The 22467-nt window shown below is 39.8% G+C and overlaps 2 protein-coding genes across 2 annotated transcripts; one reads left to right on the top strand and one right to left on the bottom strand.

The window, feature by feature from the left end:
- Positions 1-4498: 4498 nt before the first annotated feature.
- Positions 4499-11785, bottom strand: FBXW2 (F-box and WD repeat domain containing 2). The gene is made up of 7 exons (XM_084272627.1): positions 11591-11785; positions 9595-10012; positions 8843-9037; positions 7984-8117; positions 7299-7385; positions 6477-6646; positions 4499-5044 (listed from the first exon to the last, which is right to left on the bottom strand). Exons 1-7 carry the CDS (start codon positions 11750-11752, stop codon positions 4756-4758), a joined length of 1455 nt encoding a protein of 484 aa, XP_084128753.1. The 5' UTR covers positions 11753-11785; the 3' UTR covers positions 4499-4755.
- Positions 11786-12128: 343 nt separating this feature from the next.
- Positions 12129-19608, top strand: SLC2A8 (solute carrier family 2 member 8; the record flags this gene model as incomplete). The annotated part of the gene is made up of 10 exons (XM_084272600.1): positions 12129-12187; positions 12399-12558; positions 13291-13497; positions 14879-14978; positions 15114-15325; positions 16728-16871; positions 17310-17418; positions 18135-18311; positions 18869-19014; positions 19187-19608. 10 exons carry the CDS (start codon positions 12129-12131, stop codon positions 19322-19324), a joined length of 1452 nt encoding a protein of 483 aa, XP_084128726.1. The 3' UTR covers positions 19325-19608.
- Positions 19609-22467: the final 2859 nt, after the last annotated feature.

Genomic DNA, 22467 nt, shown 5'->3' with positions numbered 1-22467 from the left:
TCTTTGACATGCCTGTTACTATCAATGGGCTTTATAGAAGACCTAGGAAGTAACCATGCAGAAATTAGACAGTAGATATACTGCTTTCCATCTTTCTCTCTTTTCCCATCTTCATGTATATTTTAGCTAGTGCAATGAACCTTTAAATTATCTAAACAAGGAATAAATTGATTTTGGGTTATTTGTATGCCTGAAGTACTTGGTGGACAAAAAGTATACAGCTGCTTTTAGCGGTGTATTTTACGATATGGCTTGGAACAGCATCTCCCTGATGAAGAGCTGCGTTGGCATTAACACTTAGAATCACAGAGGCAAGTAAGTAAACAGAGCACCTGTAGCACTGGAGCTGTCACTTGTTGGGGTATTTCTTCTTCATGGAAACAGCAATTCTTAGCAGAACCATAAGTCATTTAATGATACCAAGGATCAGTGCAGTTAGTATTACTTCTTTTGAAAAAAGGAAAATGAGTTTATTTTCAGTTAAAATAAATCAGTATTTCTCAACTGGTTCAAATAACGCAAAAGGCTATACAGAGTTACCAACCTATGTGCAAAAAATACAACAGTCATTAGTATTAAAGGGAACATTGCTCAATTCTTGCAGTTGGTAAGTCATTGGGTAGAAAATTTGTATGTACTGAATAAAAGGTAAACAATCTACTAGTTTCTATTGTTAAAAATATGAACCCCTTATATTCTTGTAAATAGTGTTCGTTAAAGTGGTGTGATGTATTGTAACACTGAACATGGCTGTTAACTGGGTTTTTGAGACATGCAGGTTTAAGAAGGCTGATCCCTCTTTTGTTACCCACAGTTGTTCTGAATTACTTAGTAAGTGCTGAGTTGTGTTGGAAATCTTTGAAACAGAGGCAAGGGATACAGATTGATGTTGAAGAAAAAGGATACTATTATGAACTGAAAAGGCGGCTATTTCCAGGTGGAAAATAGATGGATGAACAGCTATTTATGATACATAATAGTGTGGTGTTCAGCTTTTGTTTTGTTTTTCTGAGACCTTAAAGCTTCATAACAAAATGTTTCTTCATTCATGAAAATCAGGCATCAGGTGGATTTTAGTACTTTATGCGATGGTTAAATTGAATTATGTTGCTTCCTTATGTAGGTGTAAAGGTATAGAAGCTGCACCTTTTTCAACCCCTGTCAGAAAACAGGGCCGAGTAGTTATTAACTTCTGCTGAAGGGTCAGATGGAAAGCAAAGCACACAGAACATTTGCTCACTGTAGTTTCACAATCTCAGTCATATTTTTTCTGTTTGCTACCCCCCCCCGCCCCCCACCCCCCCCCAAACTATGTGCGTTGTACTGCTGTGGAAATATTTTAGAACTTCCCTAGGGACATTTGGGGATAGTGATAGTCTGGCACTTTGGTTTGTTGCAGAGAGAAACCTGTGTGAGAGAGGAGGTATGTGTTTTGTTGGATTGTTTGGTTTGTTTGGGGGTTTTTTCTACAGTGTTATGTTTTCATTCCTTCATGTTTTGTGATGGCACATACTTATGTCCTTAAGGAGCTCTGTTATTAGTAGATTAGTATCATGAGCTAGTAAATGTCCAGGTGGAACTTTTACTTGGAAGTCTTCAAGGAACAGTCTGTAAAAAATGTTTGCTAATTATGTTTGTATCAGCTGCTACGTAACAGGCTAAAACTTCATTTATAAAACTAAAAAGGTGGAAGAGCAGTGCAGTATGTATTGCATCATAAGTTTTCTGTTTGCATACTCTGTGACAGGGCAGAATAAGAGAACTTAAGAGTTGTTAATTTGCCTGTTAATTTTTCTGCAACTTATTTGTGGCAGAATCCCTTTTCTGACTACCACATTACAGCTTTTAACAGACTGTAGCATTTGCTTCACAGTGGCAGCAGCTTCTCCCAAGTCTGTATCAACGATCTGTGGCAGCTGTCACAAGTCCTTGCTTGGCAAGAGGTGCATTTAGTTTTATTCATGCAGTTTAGAGGGGGCATCTGGAACTGCAGCATCTTGCTCAAAGCAGGTTGAGGAAGCAGTTTGTCCAGGACTTTGTGTAGGTACGATGGACACACACTCTGTCTGGGCAACATGTTCCAGTCTTAAACTAACCCTCACAGTGGAGAAGAGCTAGCTGGAATTTCTCTTTTTGCAATTTGTGACCATTGGCCCGTGTCCTGCTGCATGATGATGAGGTGAGCCTGACTGGGCCTTCTCTGTACCTTCCTGTTAGACAACTGGAGATTGTAGCAGTGTGCCCACACTCCATGCTCACTGCCACATTCCCTTCCCCCACACGTATGGAAGGCTGAACTCTGCTCTCAGATTCTAAAGGCATCTTGCACTCCACTTCCCTGTCCATCTCTGTGGCTGCTCATGCATATTTCTCCAGTGTGTCTGTTTTGTACCAAGGAACTCAGCACTGGCCTCAGATGCGGCCTTGAGCACACAAGTGAAGACTACCACCTTCCCCTTGAACTCCTTGTTACTACAGCTAACTATACAGTTGGCTGCCTCTGTCACAAGGGCACGTTGCCGAATCCTGCTCAACTGCTGTGCAGCAGCATTCCAAGGTCCTTTCCTGTAAAGCTGTTTCCAGTTAGTTGGGTCCAGCCTGCCTGTGGGGTGATTGTATCTCAGATGTAAGGTGGTGCATTTAGTTAAATGGGCTATTTCTATAAGCTGACCTGTCCTGATTGTGGAGGACACTCAGAATAGCATTCCATGTTCTCGTGCGTGTTGCCTTCTTTTCCTTCCCATGATTTCCCTTTCCTCTCCAAGTCAGTACTGTTGGAAATTTGCTGAGAGGAACTCCGCATCATACAGTCACTGGTAGTTAATCAATCAACTGTGTGAAGAACACTTCTATTAACAAGCTGCCATTTAGATTTTTGTATCACTGACAACCACTCTAGGCTTGGCAAACCAGCCCATTTTCCATTCACCTTGCAGTCCAAATAAGCTCTCCATATTTCACTGATTTGGGAACAAGGACACTTCTGTTATGCTCCTGTCTAAACTCCTGCTATGAAGCAATCTTTCAAAGCTAATGTGATGTTTCATAGGTGGCCCATTATCACATGGCTCCTTCAGAGTAGGCTCAGTTGCTGCACTCGTTATACACAGTATAGCTGCTCCTACACTAAGAATGATGAGAACTGGCTTTCAAGCCAAGTTATTCAAAGTTTTCTGTTTTGCCTAAGCTCTCTTCGCTTTTGAGCGAGACAACAAAAGCTCTAAGAGTTCCTAATGTGTGCCCTTGTCAGTGTGGGTTGAACCAAAAGCTTCCATTGAAAATATCCTTAAGTACAAACACATTTTCAAAATAAGTTTGTGTGAATGAAGGTGGAAAACCGAGTACTTAAGACTTGTATTCAAGAGACAGTGCTCCACTGTGACTTCATTCAATTTCTGCGTAATCTATACTGCACATATTTGGGAATCATGGCCTTTGTTCAGTACTAAGTATGAAATTAATCTCCCTGGATCGTGGGAAGAAAATCATACTAACAATAATAAACCTTGGCAGTTTTATCTTTTCAAGGACACACGCTAATCTTCATGAAAGCTCATGTTCTCTTTTTTTTTAAGTTGTCCTTACAAAAAAAAAAAAAAAGACAGTAAGGGGCTATTTTATTGTAAGGTAGGAAAAGTCACCAACCTAAAGTGTTTCTGAAGCATGTGATGTTGTAGATACAGCTTTTAAGTACATGTCAAATACCACAAAAGTATGTGGATATGTATTTGCTACTGTGTAGTTACCTCATGCACATCAGTTCTTCAACTGATCACTTCATCAAAGTGAAAGATCTTTTTCTATTCCTGTGCTTTTCTTCAGACTCTTTTTCTTCCCCTCCCCCCGATGTATTCTCACTGTTATTTGTCCCTTCTTTCCAAATCTAGATGCAGCAACTACTATAAGTGCATGATTACATTAAATGTAGCTTTTGGAAAAAGTAAATGGCTGCTATAAATAATTTCATGTAAGAGAGTGACTTACTGTAGAGATTGAACAGCATCTTCCCATTCGTTACAGTTCGGCCTACCTCTAAATGTTATGTTCTCACAAAAACTACAGGAAATAGATCAAGCCATTCTGAGTTACCAGCAGCAAATATGAATAGTGTCTGAGGTTCTCTAAGGTTATTTTCATCAGATAGATGAAAAGTTGGTTCTTTCTCACTGAGAGTTGATATTGACATGTTCCCAAACTTATTACCGTTACAGCATCTGATTCTAGTTAAAGGACTCATTTGATTCTTCTATTTCAAAGGCATTTAAAGCTACCATAAGGAAAAAAAATTTTGAAAAGAATGCTACTGGAGAGTTTGCTATCTTGTCATTTGAGTTAAGGAGCCATGCACTGTAACCAGTATTTGCTGTTACATGTACAAAAGCCTATGGTTCTAAAACAGAAGCTTCATTTTCTGTTTCAACAACATAAAAACAAGTCAGAAATCAGGTCAAGTACTACTTCATTTCAGATGTGATGGTGAATTTGAATGGTTTAAATGTTACAAGCTATGCTTTAGAGCCCAAGTAAGTATGCTTAAACACGAGTACAGACAAAATTTTGTGGTGAATACTGTTAGCATGCTGTATTGCATATGTCCAAAAAAACCCTCATTCCCAATGCCCAAAAAAAGGTAAATGATTGTGCACTGCATGATGATACCATTAGGTGTGCAACTTTGGTTCATGCAAAGTCTCATTTTATGGACACACTGCTGATAGTCCATATTTTCCTGAAGATTCTGCATATGTAAGCTTTTCAGCCGTGTTCTTTCCATAACACCAAATGGATACTATGATCTGGCATACTGGTAGCAAAAACTAAGCCCATATCATTTTGACCATTTAGTCCATTTAACCAAGACATTTCACCAGCCAAAAAACTTGAACCTCTCTTTGACTTTCTATACTCTGGTAGAGGCCAGCGGCTTATCAGTTTTTCTGTCCTCAAGTCCATTATATACAGGTATCTGTTATCAAATAGTAGAGCAAATATCTCTCCAAAGCCCAGCAAGGACACATTTGAGAAGTCAGAAGGTTTGATAACCCTGGAAGGCAAGACAAAATTGTTAGAAACTCATGTCATGATGCAGTCACAAACCTGCACTACTGAAACAATTCCTTATGTCTACAGGAAGTAAGTGTCTGAACTCATTAATTCTCATAGGCTTTAGAAAGAACTGGATGCAAATTTATGAAATTCAGCAATTGAGCACTTAGCTGCAGTCAGGCCTGTGGTTTCAGTTCTGGCTTTGTGCATTCAGGACTGACCCTTCTGAACATAAGTGAAGGTTAGTTTTTGAAAGGGATTCTGTAGAGCACAATGGGATAAAAGTCTTTTTTTCCAGATACACACAAATTACAGTAAATTTCCATAGTGATTTCCTGCCTCGGTATCTTTAAGAGGTAAAACATCTTAGTGTTCTTTTGAATAGTCTTTTAAAAGCTGGAAATAAACCACTGAAATGCCATCTTGTGTTAAGAAAAAAAAAATTCTTCAAGACTGGTACTGAACAGAATGCTGTTTCACTGACACTTAGCATAAGTTAAGCATTTTCATCTTCATAGAATCACAGAACATTAGGAGTTGGAAGGGACCTTGAAAGATCATCTAGTCCAATCCCCTGCCAGAGCAGGATCATCTAGACTAAATTACACAGGAATGCATCCAGGTGGGTTTTGAATGTCTCCAATCTTAGGGAGAATTAGAAGTATTTGTTAATTCCCCTACAGCTTTGGGATATTTTTGCCTTAATAAATAAAACTTGGAATAGAGAGTGAAGAGAGTAAGTCTTACCGGTAATCTACACCACTGCTTTTGGAGTAGATTTTCCTATGGTAGATACTCAAACATTTGGGCCATTTCAATTAAGAGTCTGATAACAGATCTAAAATGCAATTTTTTCTTTAAAAAGTGACAATCTTTGGTGCCACCATTTCTAACAGATAACAGCCTTGTTCTGTTCATGGAAACGGAATGCTATCCTATTTGACCCCTTACTGCAGTCTGATACATTTCACTGTTGTTACACAGCGTTACCAAGAATGACAGATCAGTAGTGCTATAATGAAAAACAATTTTTTTAATTTTTTGTCCCATCAAAGGGCCTCCAGAAATGGCCTCCTGGTTCTCTGTAGAGCAATCTCCACGGCACCTTTAACTTCAGGTCACTACAGTTTCACATTCATAACTACAGCCCTGCAGTCTGATTTATGTCTATATTGAAAATCTTCAGCTTGTGGAGTGAAAATATGAAAGAGGACTAATCTGCGGCCAGAAAGCAAAACAGGAATCAAATGATCAAGTGATTCATAGAATTTGATACAAATCAAATGATTCGTATTAAGCCTTGCAGTATGTGTAAAGAAAGAACTTTTATCAAGATTCTTTTGGCCTACATCTAAAGTAAGTTATTAAAACTAGTATGTTCTACTTCCTACTTAGTTAAAGAACACCAAGTCTTATGTGGAAAGATTTACCTGAGAATATCATAGCTGGCAAAGTCCCACTGGTATAATCCTAGTGCTGAACTGCACACTATGTATTTACCATCAAAGTGCAGTCTGGGCTGTAGGGAGATGCTGCGATCTTCAGAAACAGACAGTGTCTTTAAGCACTTGCAGTTTATTTCCCTTCCAATAGGCCAAATCTACAATCAAAACACAGTTCAAAACCATAAAATATTCACATTCTGGACCATTACACACATAAAACAAGCCTAACAGTCTGTAGGCATTGGGTAAGTGTGTGCACGTTTTTTTTCAGAAATACTTCTCTCCTTTAAATAGGAACATCAATTCTGTAGTGACTTTGTCTTACTGTATTGTTGCAGTATGTGCAGTTTCTAGCCTAAAAGATGTCAGTGAAAATGGGTACTTTAAAGAACATAAAAAAACCCAAACAAACCCACAACTATCTAACTGGACAGAAATGTAACAATCTTTCAGTTATGAAGCTTTTTCATAGCCATTAACTAATTACATCACTCTCTAACCCAAAATTCTCCCCTAGCAATTGTATTTGGAGCTAAGTGCTTCACTGTCAAGGTAGCACATTACGCATGCACTAAAAGCTCTTACTTTTTGCATTACCATTCATATAGAGCTATCATTTAAATCTGAACATGAAGGAAAACAATAAAAAGTTAGCTTCCAAAGAGTTGCATGTCTCGTACATAACTTTATTTTCTCTCATGTTCCCTGCTTGTAAAGTCTTATATTATTTGTGAAATTCAGCAAAGCAGTTGAGTATTTTATTTCCCTGGGTACCAAAGTGATCAGTGTATGATACATGGTACATACCTTGATTTCATACTTGTCTGCACTCAGAAGAATATAATCCCCAGGACTATGCATAAGGGATTTGACTTTGCACTTCTGCAAAACTACCTGTAATTAAAAGATGTAATGATTTATGTTTAGAACCAAACTTTCATTTGCATTTTTCACTTAATCAACAACCTGCATACAGTACTCTTGTATAAAGACAATACAAATACTTTTTGCAACTGAAGGGAAACTACAGTTGACACTCTTCTTGTTCCTACAAGTGAAGACTTACTTTATTAATAGGCAAGTATATGTACTTCACCCCCAACTTCCAAGTTTTGAAATACTTGGAAGAAAAACCCTGTTTCTTAACTTCAGAACATTTTTCATGCTCAGATTTTGGTTATCAAGATCATTATATTTTCTACATAATTTTTAAAGTAGCTTTCTTTCAGAACCATTGTTTTTATTCAGTCTTTGAATCAAACACTGGATCCTAATATTATCCCAGCTGCTTTGGAATAGAAGTATCTTCAGTGATCTGAAAGGTTTAATTATAGCTTCTTTAAGTATGTTTTTTACTGAAATGCTATTTTGCTTTATTTCCTGATGTTCTTCAGATTCTTCACTTAGGTGCAGGTTAGGAAATAAAAATCTAGAACTTTTACAAAATTATTTCAAGTGTTTTGCAAAATGAATTAAAAATCATTATTCCCACCTTAGTGACCCATTCTGTGTGTCCAGTAAGGGTATTCAGGCACGTTCCTGTTGATAAGGCCCATACTTTCACAGTGAAGTCTGCAGAGCCACTGACCAGAATATCAAGTTCATCATTGTAATCCACACTAAAAACTAAAAGCAAAGAGAGTACTAAATAAGGAATACCAGTCTCCATGCACGCATTTTTTCTGTGAGACACTAACTAGGTCATATAGCCTCTAAATCGATACGCTACTACAGCTTTGACTGTTGTTCTTGCACTGTATTGAAGAACTGCTGCTCTGGATTCTTAAACTTACATTGCAGAATTACAGATTTTTGTCCAAATTACAAGGTTGTACATCAGTGGTTCCTTTATGATTGGATTATGGCAAAGTGCAACTTAAGTTAGGTCCTATTTTAAGTGTTCTAGTCAGACAATTCCAGCAACATTAGTACATCTGATACATTTCATTACTCACAGGGGAGCAGACCTACAGCTCAGTTAAGTATATTCTGCAGTAGAGGATAAAGAAGTTGATTACGAGGGAAATGCAGATACAGATTCCTAGGTCCTACTGTGCTCTCTGCTGCAAGCTCATCTCCAGCAGTGCTACTGCCCTGCTACCTAGGGCTTGCATCTTTTTGGCAGCCTTGAAAGTACTGAATAATCATGGAATTTAGCATTATTTCTATACAACTGCAAAATGCTACATGGCTAAGCCTTGACGCTATTCAAGAGCGGAAAGATCTAGATCTGTGACAAAGGTGACTTGAAACATAGCCTAAAACAAACCATGCCAAGAGCTTAGATCATCGTCAAATTCTGATTTATGTTACTTGACTGGCGAAATTACAAAATAGAAAGTCTGACATACCTGCACCAGTGTGTCCTCTAAAATGCTGTGTCTTTGCTCCAGAACTCCATTCCCAACAGGCCACAGTGTTATCAAAAGATCCTGTTACTAGCTTTTGTTCATCAAACTTCACTGTAGCACAAGTGTGTGTCTGGATGCCATATATGCACTGTCCTGTGCTTACATCCCACAGTTTTGCAGACAAGTCATCTGATCCTAGAATACAAAAGAACAGTGTAATTGGAAGCCAAGAGTAAATAGTATTTCCAATCCTATACTGGTCTTCCATATTTATCTTAAATATAATATTTTCATGGAATCACAGAATAGTCATGTTTGGAAGGGACCTCTGGAAGTCAACTCTTCCAACCTCATTAGTCAAGCAGGGCCACCTAGAGCCAGTTGCCAAGGTCACCTTGGAAAGCTGCAGTGATGCCACAGCCCAAAGAAGGTCCTTTTAACTGGAAGATATCCTCTAAGAGAATATCTGCACTTATCAAATGGACTTAGTCATCTGAAGCATGATGACTGGTGTTACTCTTTTTTAACCAACAAAGAAATTGGTCTCCTTGTTTTCCTATTTAAGTGACTAATGCGTTTTAGTGTGCCAGGTGTTTCAAAAATTGGAAAAAAATTTTTTCAAGAATCTGAAACTGTGTTTGCACTATGAAAATAATGTCTGGTAAAGAAAAAACAAATTATCATTAATAAATGGGGTGGGGGTGCAAAGAAACCAAAGAAATACAAGACTCCAAGCTTTCTCTTCTTCCTACCTGTACACAGAAGTCCATCTTTATAGTAAAGTGCATATACTCTGGCACTGTGTCCAATTAAAGAGGATGTCTCAAAGGCTTCATGGTCCTTCAGTTGCTTCATCCTTAAAATAGCCTTTAGGTAAACCTTCTTCCAATGTAGAGGATCCTGAACAGAGTCATCTATTTGCCAACCCAAATTTTTACATGCAGTCTGCCACACCTCTGTACAGGCACTTATAACCTTATTCCACTGCTTAGAGACGAGGCAACATGTGAGTAAGGTCTGAGGATCAAGCCATTTTAACAGATAAAAACTAAGTTCCAATGGAAGAAGTTTGAGGAAGTCCCTCTTGAGGAGAATCTCTAGATTATTGGAGAGGTGCCTGAGCTGGACTGCTCCACTCAAGCTAATCAGGTGATCCAGAGTTTCATTTTTCTGCAAGTCCGTCAGAGAAAGAAATGCAATAGAAATGTTATCAAGCCATGCTTCAAAGTCCTTTTTCTCCATAAGGTTATGGAAAAATTTACCTGTGATACATCAAAATACTGTATTAGTTCTGTTCAAAAAACAAGGTAAGCATCACATATTTATTACTGGTACATCAGTATTCCAAATGGCATGTTAACACATAGACTGAAGTGACCAAATACTCGTTTTAAAATACTCATTAGGTTAGGACTAAGCATTTGCATGCACTTTGAACTATCACTTGTTCTTCCTCAGAAGTAAACTGTATGGAGCTAGTGAATGTTAGCATTCATTATGAATATTAACATCATCTTCTTCTAGGTTAACATTTTCAAATTCTGCATCCACGAAGGTTAGGGTTAGTTTAAGTTTTAAATCTATTTAAGCAAATAAACACTGTCTTACAATTTACTCATGGATTATACTGGTAAAAGAAAGAAATAAAAGCATATAAACAAAGTAATAAGCTAGTTACTGACAGAACTTATTCATACCTTTGTCCTGAACTATTTTATGCACAAAGTAGGTAACTGTAGTTTGGTTTTTTTTAAAGATTATATAGAAAACAGTCTGAAAAACTGTTTTGAAGGGTCTATTATCCATTTTTCTATTTGGCTCACATAAAGACTGTTGATTGTACTGGTCTAGTATCAGTCTTGACATGTTTTCACTGCTTTGACCACACTTTTTAAAAAGAGAAAAAAACCTGTTTCCCCCCCCCCCCCCCATATTCTTATCTTATTTCCAATGAAAAGAATTTATGGTGAAATTGAAATTTTGAAATACTACCACCTGAACTATGCAATCTATATGCATTTATACTGTCCTGTGGCATCTCAGGTTCCTAAAATAAGCTTGGACAAGTGACTAAAAAGATAAACAGTTTAAAAGTTACAATTAATTATTTTCTCTAGAAGATCTAATTCCATTCACTAGAAAACTGTCTGAGTTTAATCCAGAGAAGCTCCCAAACCACCAGAACCTGTGGACTGAGACTGGGAGTCAATACGTTTATTTCTATACGGACATCTTTACGTTCATAGAATAGGATCTTAGAGTACACCTCTCAACACGGTGTTGTATTAAGAGAAGTAGTCTTTAGTGTGAATGGCTCTGCACAGGGCATGTAATTGTTGATGAAACCAGAAGGCGGCATTGAGTACCAAATGCACTGAAACAGCTGCTCCTATCAAGTGACAACTTCACGCGGATCTTTCTGCCGAGGGCGCTTACCAAAGTTCCTCAGCACATATAGCAGAGAACACGTTTGCTGCTCTAACAGGGAGTGTTCTCTTTAAAAACAAAAATTTCTAACAGGCTCCTCGCCTAAAAGTAGGCAAGCCCTGAGGCGTTTGTTGTACCCAATACGTAGAGCTAATACTGAAACGAAGGGCTGCTGCGAGGCCCGGAACCGCTGCTCAGCTCCGCGCACGGGGCTATCCTCCGGGCGTTACCCGCTCCCCTCGCCCGCTCCCACACACCTCCGCACGCAAAACGCGCGGCGAGGACCGGAGCCTTGCAGCGCCGCTCGCCCGAGGCGCTCACCTCAGGTAGCAGCCGGGCGTCGAGCGTCCTTCGGCAGGCAGCCGCCACGGCTGGCGCGGCCCCCCAGAGCCCGGCACGGGCTGGGGCTTCCCCGCGGCCATCGCTCCCACAGCAGGACAGGCTCCCAACACTTCCGCGGCCCGCACCGCGGCCTGCAAGCATCCGCGGCAGGAGGTCGCCCTCGGCTGGGACTGGGCGCCTCAGCCACGCCCGGCGCGGGAGGGGAGGGGCGGGGCGAGCCCCGCGCCGCGGCCCCTGCGCCGGGAGAACCGGCCGGCACCCGGAGGATAGGTGCTTTCTCAGTATTCGCTGCTACCCGTCGGCAGACAACTTCCGGCGCGTGTTCTAGGCGTCATCGCTCCGTGCTACCACGCTCTAGCGGTTTCCGTCTGGAGCCGAGTTGCGAGCGCCGCGGTCGGCGTCGTGAGCGAGGCTCTGCCCGCGCAGCCTGGGCCCAAGTCGGGCGCGCGGCTCTGGCGCCGGGCCGTGGAGAAGGGTCTGGGGCTGGGCGCGCTGAGGCGCTTACCGCAGGTGCGGCATGGCTGCAGAAGAGTCTCGCTGCCTGCTGGGTTACCCCGCTTCGGACTCTGACCCAAGGTGAGCGCGGGTGCCGTGACCCGTCGCTCTGGCGGGCTCAGGTACAGTGCCGACTACTCTGGAGCCCATAGCGGGGGAAGCCCGGGCGAGCTCTGGGTCCAGCCTACTGCCAGGTCTGCCCCAGCGTTACCGGCCCTAGTAAGGGGCCGGAGCTGGGGCCGGGAGCGGGAGGTGGGGGCGGCGTGATCCTTCTCGGCCTCTTCTGCCTCAGAGTGCAGAACAAGAAGCTGTACCTGGCCACCTTTGCTGCTGTCCTGGGACCGCTTAGCTTTGGCTTCGTGCTAGGCTATAGCTCGCCTGTTATTCCCGAGTTGAGGAAAATCAGCGACCCTAAATTAAGATTGGACAGCAGTCAAGCCTCGTGGTTTGGGGTAGGTGTCTGTGTGAAGCACTACCATTATGTGATTTGGCTTGAAAGCATAGCTCAGGAGGATGCTGCATATATGAGGAGGTTTAAGAATGAGGGTAAATGTAGATCTCAATGACAAACTCCATTTTTTTTTTTCTAAGCTCAGTGCTTGACTCAATGTTTTACTGAGAAGCAGTGCTGTTATCCTCTGATAACTCTCAGTTAGCATATGTTAGCAAATGCCCCTATTATTTAAACCTAGCTTTAGTGCTAAAATGTCTTCTAACCATTCTCATGTTTCACAATTGAACTGTTAAGGGACCACAGAAAATATTTTTAAAAATAAATTTAGTGCAATCGTCAGTACAGGGAATATTTGCTTTTTGGATACAGACTGGCCTTAGGTCAGTCAATATAAATTTTTCCAGAGTTTAAAAGGCCTGTTTGTGAGTGGATAGCTCTGTAGACAGGTTAAGAAAGAGTTACTGCTGCATTGTTGGGTTTTTTTTCATTGAAAGAGATTTGTATATAATAAGAAAACTACTTTCTGTTCAATTGTGGTAAATTGTGCTTCTTGACTATGTTTTGATTAAGAAATCAATCCTTATTTTGAGTCTGAAAACACCTGCATACTCTTGCACATTTTTTGGAAGCTGCTGCTTACTTTTTAAGATTTTAAAATAATGATGATGTCTGTTATTTGTTTATAAGCATTATCTCTGTATAATAACATCTTTTTACTTATTTTTTGAAGTCAGTTGTAACATTAGGAGCTGCTGCTGGAGGAATACTAGGAGGCTATCTTGTGGATAAAATTGGTAGAAAGCTGAGTCTAATGCTGTGCTCGATACCATATGTTTTTGGATATGTGGTTATTGTATCTGCTCAAAATGTTTGGATGCTTTATTTTGGGCGAATGATGACAGGCTTAGCCAGTGGAATTACTTCACTCGTGGTTCCAGTAAGTATCATGCTTTTTTCTGGGAGTGTGTACATGGGAGGATGCTTTCATGTTTGTTGTGGGGGTTTTTTTGTTTCTTTTTTCAGAGCAGTATTATAGGTGGCTTGGGTGGAAGTAACTGAGTAACTGTACCCTAGGCATTGTGTGGATTTAGAAGAAACTGATTTTTATAGAATCATATTTTGCTTGGATTTAATAATGAAGTAAATATAGATTAATTTCATTTCTTCTTGTGGCACTTCAGTACTATGAGTTCCTGTACAGTGATGTGATCTTTCAGATTATTAGTCTTTTATTTGACTGCTTCTGTTTATGTTCTACTGTAGTCTAGTAATACTTATCCCTTCAAATTCCTCATGTATAACATTAAGGGAAGTTTGTTTTGGTTTGTTTCCCTATTACCAACTGCTTCTAATCACAGAATGTTAGGAGTTGGAAGTGACCTGAAAAGATCATTTAGTCCATCTCCCTGGCCAGAGCAGGAGCACCCAGACTGAATCTTACAGGAATGCATCCTGGCGGGTTTAAATGTCTCCAGAGAAGGAGACTCCACAACCTCTCTGGCAGGGAACTTCCTGTGGTCCAGCTTGCACCCGCTGCCCCTTGTCCATCACTGAGAAAATAGTTCTACATTTCACCAAACTTCTTGACTTTGCAAATAAGCTATATGACTACTCATTGATTCTAGAGTCAGGATAAATAGAGCCTTCTGATTCCCTTCCTTCAGAATATTAACTTATCTGATGCCTTATGACATATATGTGCAGCAGGGAAATGAGCTAATCCATTGTTGTTTGTCTTCTCTGGTATTATTTGACCTTTTGGATCTAGCTGTAGCAGTGTGAAATAAACTATCCAAGTTCGTTTCTTTTCTGGTGGTTCCAACATTTCTAGCTTTGGAAGTGAGAAGCAAATTTAATATCAAAGGGTATGAAGTACGCATAATGAAGTATGGAATAACTGCTTGTTCTTTAACAATCTAGATGGTTGTAAAAATAAAATCTAAAAAATTATTCAGGGTGGTAGGGTCTAAATGATAATCTTATACAATTTTGTCATTGGAAGCCTGGTTCCTTAGTCTGTTGTGTTAATGTCTTTGGAAGAATTCTGTCTGCTTTACAAATGACTGCTTTCTCTGCTTCATAGAGCTGAGCTCTTCAGTTCCCAGATGTAGGGCCTTAACTCACAGCTTACAGGGTTTTACTTAATGCCAGTATACGTTTCTGAGGTGGTACTACTACTCCGTTTTATTGAGTCTTTTTATAAGGAGGGGATTTACTAGGAAATACATCCGTGCTTTTTCAGAAATTAATTACTTACAAAGTCCTTGATCCAAAATTGGATAAAAATAACTATTAGATATTTTCTCCCTATGTTTTAGGTGTATATATCTGAAGTATCTCATCCTAAAGTCCGTGGTATGCTTGGCTCTTGTGTTCAGCTGATGGTGGTGACTGGCATACTGGGAGCCTACATTGCAGGTATTGGGTTAGAGCAGCAGGTTACAAAAAATTTGTACATGTAATGAAAGAACTACACTTAAGAATTCAAAGTCAGTATTAATTTGTTTGTACAGTTAGTTGATGTTTATAGTCTTCTTTCTTTTTGTTACCCAGGAATAATGCTGAAATGGCGCTGGCTGGCAGTGCTGTGTTCTTTTCCATCCTGCATAATGCTATTGTTCATGTCCTTCATGCCTGAAACACCAAGATTTCTGCTGAATCAGAACAAACGCTCAGAAGCCATAGCCGCTTTGCGCTTTCTGCGGGGACCACATGCAGACCACGAAGGGGAATGTAGGCAGATTGAAGCTAGTGCTTCGGAGGAGGTGATGAAAATCTTTTTCTGTGGAAACAGCATTTGAAAGCGTATAGTGTAATTAAAAGGGTTTTACCAAAGCTTAGTTAATAGCTTTTTCCACAAAAAGCAGTCCAAACCTGTTCCCTCATACAAATGACACTCAAGAAGCAAGTGACATTCTTTGAGTATTTTTCCTCTACCTTTGAGCTTCAAGTGCTATCACCATTGGCTGCTGTCAGTGTATGTGTAGCAGTTAGGCTTGTGATCTGATTAATTATATTATATATACTATTTATATATATAATTTATATTTTTGTGTTATGTATATATTAATTCTATGTAACTATACCTGTTTTTTTCCCCTTTCTTTAGTGACTTTGTAGATTGTTCAATGCATTGTTTGTAGATTAGCTCAGCATGAGCCACTAATGTGTGCTTGCAGCCTAAAAGGCCAATCAGATCCATGGGCTGCGTCAAGACAAGCATGGCCAGCAGGTCAAGTGGGGTGGTTCTGCCCCTCTACTCTGCTCTTGAGACCCAACCTGCAGTACTGTGTCCACTTCTAGGGCCTCCAACATAAGAAGAACATTGAGCTGTTGGAGTGAGTCCAGAGGAAGGCCATGAAGATGCTCAGAGGGCTGGAGCACCTCCCCAATGAGAACAGGCTGAGAGACTTGGGAATGTTCAGCCTGGAGAAGAGAAGGCTCCAGGGGCACCTTATAGCAGCTCTCCAGTACCCAAAGGGGGCCTATAGGAAAGCTGGGGAGGGACTTCTTAATGCAGTGTTAGGATGGTGGGAAATGGCTATCAACTGGAAGAGGGTAGGTTTGGACTAGACATAAGGAAGAAGTGTTTCACTGTGAGGGTGGTGAGGCACTGGAACAGCTTGCTCAGGGAAGTGGTGGGTGCCCCCTCCCTGGAAGTGTTGAAGGCCAGGCGGGATGCGGCTTTGAGCAGCCTGGTCTGGTGGGAGGTGTCCTTGTCCATGACAGGGGATCTGAACAAGATGATGTCTAAGATCCCTTCCAACACAAACCATTCCATGATGCTATGACCAATTTCCTATAGTTTTTGTTTTATGAATGTATATTTTCTTGTGTCTCATGTAGCCTCTTATGTGTTTAGATAGGCAGGTCTAATCATTGAAGTTTGGTTTCCGCAACCCATGCATTCATTCATGTTAACTTTCTTTACAAAATACTATAAATTTCTGTCTTTAGAATCTGAGAAAAGGGGGGGAAATGTTGTGGGGTTTTTTTGAGTTCTCAGCTACTTCAGATGTAAAAATTTTTTACTACCAATGCACTTAAGTTTTGGTAAAGGGAGGGTGAGAAACTAACGGAGTTAGAACAGATTGGTATGTTCTGAACAGGTTTGTTATTTGATTTTAGAAGATTAACTTTTGCACCCAATCATTACTTAATTTACAGGGGCTGAATCTCTCTGAATTTAAGAACCCTTCAGTCTACAGGCCACTTATTATTGGTGTGACTCTGATGTTCTTCCAGCAAGTTACAGGCATTAATGCAGTTATGTTTTATGCAGAAACTATCTTTGAAGATGCAGACTTCAAGGTGTGTTTCCAAAGTGAGAAATGTCTGTGATTAGTTTCAGCTTAGTGCTACAATAAGCCTAAAACACATAACAAACTCACTTCATAATGATCCTACCTGTGTCATAAATAACACGTTGTGTTTTAGTGGGCTTTTTTTGTTTGGATTCTGGATACCCTCTTGATTTTGTTACTGTTTCACCCCCGCCCTCCCCCATACCCCAGAACATTCAGATTTGCCAACTGTAGGGAGTTGCAGCTTATTTTAAAGTTTATTAAGAGACTGGTATGTTGTGTATTGATGGTCACACAGCCCACACACATCCATCCCCATTAATTTCTGTGGTATAGTTTGCATTTTCTTTCAGATTTAAGAAACAAATGCATTTGTAATGCTTGATAAGCGATTCTCTTACCAGCCCGAAAGAGCAAATTCTCCCTGCCTCTTACTTTATTTCAGGACAGCAGGATGGCTTCCGTTGTTGTGGGTTCCATACAAGTATGTTTCACTGCTGTGGCTGCACTTATCATAGATAAAACAGGACGAAAAGTGCTGCTTTACATATCTGGTAACACATTGTGAATTTTGTTCAGTAAGAAAAATTACTATATATAGTCCCAAAAAAGGTCTTAGCTGATGGAGGAATTATGTATTGCAGTTTATGCATTTATAAGTGGTTTGCTTTATAATTTTGTATAATTATAGACGTAAACTCCTAAGAGGAAACTGTCATGTTCCATATACATTGTAGGTGGAACCCCTTGAAATTGTATATGGCTATTTTTCTGTCTTCTTACTAGGCCAGTTTTTATTTTGAAATAGCTGTGTCACTGACTTCCTACTACTGCAATACATTTTCTGTTTAACAACATTCAGTATCATAACGAATTCTGTACTTAAGTTGACAACAAATGTCTATTGAAAGAGATTTTTCCATGGCTACTGGTACTTTCATGGCACATTGTGGTGTTTAGTTATATGAAACTAGTTAAAAATTTTAATCTGCTAAAGAAAATTAATTCTGTTGGATATTGTTGTTGTGCTACACACTCAATAGTAGTTACTGCTATGAAGACCATATTGTTTGGTTAGTGTTCAGAATGCTTTGCCTAGTATCTTTACTTTCTGTCAAGGCCAGTGCTTATTTCCAAGAAGGGTTTCACTTAAAAAAAAAACGCTAATGTGAGGACCAGTATATCTTGTATTTGGCTGACCAACTGTGTTCGGTTTCCTGGAATACCCAAGTGGCAACCAGTGACAGCTTGGTTATTGCTTCCTTTTCAGGGATAATCATGGCTCTCAGTACTGCATTATTTGGGCTTTACTTCAAAATTGTCCTTCCAAATCGAAACAACTCATCAAATCCTGATGCATGGTTCACTCTAAATTCAGCATTCCCAGGAGCAGAAAGCAGCAGCATATCGTGGCTTGCAGTAGTGAGCCTGGGTCTTTTTGTTGCTGGTAAGTGGAACAGGCTTCCAAGTAGCCATTACGCAGAACTTTCTGATGAATGAGACACTTTTGTTCCACTCTGTCACATTATTGATGAGTGGAAATGAGTTATATCTTTTGACAGACCTTTTCAGTGTGTAATGCAAAGTTGGTTTGAGCATTCACAATCCTCCTGATTGTGTTAGCAACTTAGTTAAGCCAAATTCCTGAAAAATTAATTTACGCCTCCTTGTGTTTATTGTAAGTAGTAGTTGCTCAGGTTAAATCGCTTTACAGTTGTTAATGGAAGAAAAAGAGTCTTTATTAGTGTCTGAGCCTCAGTGAATTCCATGAAGGGTACAAGACAGCTTGTTTTTTTCAGAGACTTTGTGAATTTGACATAAAATGCACTAGTGTGTATCATGTTGCCCTAAAATAACTTACTTTCTAGTAGAGGTACTGTTCCACCAGGATTACCCAAGAATCTTGTGTCAACTGCATAGCTCTTACTTTACTAACTTGACCATCATTTATGCTTCCCTTTAATAGATACTTTACTTGCATGTATTCTCTGTTCGCAATTGCAGGTTTTGCCCTTGGCTGGGGTCCGGTTCCATGGCTGGTGATATCTGAAATCTTCCCACTTAAAGCTAGAGGCGTGTCGAGTGGTGCTTGTGTGTTAACAAACTGGGTTATGGCCTTCTTGGTAACCAAAGAATTTAATGATGTTACAGTAAGCATCATAAATTACAATTTGATCTTTTCAAAAGGAACTTTATTTAAGGTGCTCCTGAGAGAGCCTTAAGCCACAAACTTCTCCAGCAATACAGAACTATAGTTGTAATGCTACAGTAATATTGCTGTGCTGTAATAACACAGTTTTTGTTGTTTCCCCCCCCCCCCAGGGTTTTTTAACATCCTATGGCGTGTTCTGGCTCTTCTCTGCCTTCTGCTGCCTCAATGTAACTTTTACAGCCTTTTATGTTCCTGAAACAAAAGGTCAGACCCTGGAACAAATTGAAGCCAACTTCAGAAGATCTTAAGCTGAAGGCTTTTTATATTGATAGGAAACCTTTATATCATGAAATTATGGTGCTATGGTTAAAACTAACTGGATCACGTCAGACATCTCAGTTACCAAACTTGCTATCAAATAATTTTAATAAATTTTGTAAAATCTGAATCCTGTTTTTTAAAGAAAATAATCTGTGTGCATCTGCATATACTTCTGCAGCCTCCCTGTAGCAAGTCTCCCTTCCATGGATCTTGGACATAGTTCTTTTTCTTCACTTCCTGCATTCTTTTCACCTGGTGCAGACTGACTATAGTGGCCAAATAAGAATGTTAATTGTATTGGCCTGTATCTTACAGAAAAGATGTGAATTAAGAGCAAATTTTATATATTTTATATATATATATATATAATGTTTATAAATAATAAGCCTGTCCTTGTTCCACTTTACCTTTTCCTTATGGCACACGTTACAGTGCCTGGCTAATGCTAATTCCAGACTGCAGTACTTCACTTTTGTGTTGCTATTACTATTGTTAGGACCATCCCTGACCTTGGAATAAGTCTTGGTCCCAGCTGGAGATGAATGGTTGACTTTCATGGGTGTTAAAAGTTAGGCTGGCATTATTCTTTCCATTGCTGTCAAGTTGGCTATGATTGCATTTAAAACACAAGAAGGGTTGTTTCTCTTAGGAGAATGTATTTTAGAATTCAGGAAGGAGCATTGCTTTTTCAAAAGGAAGTACATGGTCTTGGAGAGCACAATAATAAACTTTCAGCCAGAAAAGGAAAAAAGTATCTTTTGTAGTGCTTAGTTACGAGGCAAAGAGCAAGTCCTCTGAAAGTCTAAAAGATGCCTGAATGCACAAACCAATGGTTGATTGTAGTTGCTTGATACAGCACGTATGAGACAGCACTTAAATGACATCTCTGAAACAAAATTTCTAGAGAACTCAACTGCAACCAGTAATCCAGCGCTGCCTACAACAGTGTACTAACTTCTATCTTTTTGTCTGATGAACCAAATTTAAAAGAAACATCAATTCTGCATGTGTGCAAGAAGGGAGGTCAAAGTTTGGTTTATTACATATTAAGGAATAATAAATTGTCTTTACCCCTTCACAAAGGTGATAAATGGCACTTAAAACAGTTCCTGCTGTGATAGGACTGTTTCTATTTGGGTGTCACATCTAAAACAAAAAACATACAGACACTATCACATTACATTAAAAACAACAGTAATTAGGTAGGTAAAGAGTTTTTGATCACAAACACAGCAAGTCTTAACACTATGCAATTATTAAACTACAAAGCAGTCTGCTAACATTCAGAGACTTAGTGAAAACTGACATTCCTCAGTGATATCATTTTCCATTTAACCAGATAACTACATAACAGACCTACAAATAAATAGGCAAAAAATAATCTCTTAAATTTTCTCTTCAAACCATGTTGCTAATACCACAATTTCCAGTAGTAAATAGTAGTCAGTCAGTTGCAAGTCGGCAACAAAGTGAAGCAACTAGGCAGTATACAGGCTGGTGAAGTTGCTGTGCTCCACTAGTAAAGAGGAAAATTGCTTTCCAACCTGCATGCAAGTACCGACCTTTGCTGTGTACTGTCACAGGACCTTTCCTGTATTGTTAATATTAGGTATGCTGGGTGCAATTTATTCCTTAACAAAATAAGGCTAAGCCTAGCTCAGAAAAATACTGCTTTAACAAAATTAGCAAGCATTTTACATATGAACTATGACATCAAATTGTTAAGGGGAGGGGTAGCATGTGTGGAGAAACAGACCAACAGAAAGTAAATGTTAGGAGCACTAATCCTGATGGTATGTAACTAGTTATGTAAGTGTACACATGATGTAGGTGCTGTCTCCTGCTTTATTCACTGTTAAACTACTCAGTTGACTGGCCTTCAAAAAAATATTTAAAAAAAAAATATTACCAATCACAAATGCTTTAATATGTGTAGAAAAAGGCAGACAGCAAACTTGCTATTCATTCTGGGTGTTGCTTGCATCGTATATGCTATGCATCACAAAAATAACCCCACTAAACCACCCCCCCACCCCCCCCCCCATGCCAAGAAACCAAACCAAAACCCCTTCACCATGTCCCAAAACAGGAAAGGATTGTAGTCAGAACAGGCCCCCATTGTCTCTTGCAAACCATGAAACTGAAGGTACCTATGCTTCCACTCCATCTAGAGCACAGAGCTTTTGCTATCATGACTAGCACCTAGTCCTTTCAAATTGCACGTGGGCTTTTATCTCACCTTAAAAGCCTTTTGTTACTTTTATAAAAATGTATGTGTCCTGCATTGCCACTAGACGAAAGCTGGACAAAAATGATTGTTACTCTGCAAGAGTTCCTGAAGCCCAAACTATAGACTTGGGAAGGCCTTATCAAAGCCTCGGCGTATTATGCATGTGTGAAAGCCCTGTCTTTGCTCATGTACCTTGGGGCTCTTGAGTCCTAGTAACCCTTCAACCCTGTGGGGTGATGGCTTATATACATGCTGCAGTGTACAGGACAAAGATGGTAATCTAGCTCAAAATGTTGCATCCCTGCTCTGAGTGGCGTCAAAAATGCAACAATATGGCACTGAATGACCTGCCACTGATGCTGCTTTGACTGGTAGTGCACGGGTGTAAGCACTGTACTAGATGATCTGCTCCAGATCCCTTCCAACCACAACTGCATTACCTGTAGTGCTGGTGAGGAGGCACAATTACATGCTATGTTAACTGTACAATCTAATGCTTGCACAAAAGTAAATGACAGGCCCATAATCTAGTCAAAGGCATAGCACACAAGTCGTGACAATGCCATTAGCAACAAGGGGTTAAACAGCCCTTCGTCCTCCAACAAAGCCAGCATGTTGCGAGAGTACACAGGTTTTTTTTTTTCTTCTTTCCCCCAGTATGCCTTTCTCTAAGAACAATAGCCATCTTGCATAGTTGTAGATAGAAATACTATCTTTTCTCTCTGTCACAAGATGGTCAGCCAACTCCAAGTATGTACAGTAAAGACACCTTTAACATAAATTGTGAAAGGAGGAGGAGTTGTGATTGGGGGTTGACATGGCTACAATTTGTGCCCCAGGCTACGTTCTAAGTTTTAATGAGAATACTGGAAAAGCAGAAGGAGAACAAAGTGGCTCTAA

The sequence above is a fragment of the Gallinula chloropus genome (assembly GCF_964237585.1).
Source record: "Gallinula chloropus genome assembly, chromosome: 18".
NCBI lineage: Eukaryota > Metazoa > Chordata > Aves > Gruiformes > Rallidae > Gallinula > Gallinula chloropus.
Note: the sequence above shows the minus strand (reverse complement) of the source record. Positions and strands in the feature narration are given on the sequence as shown.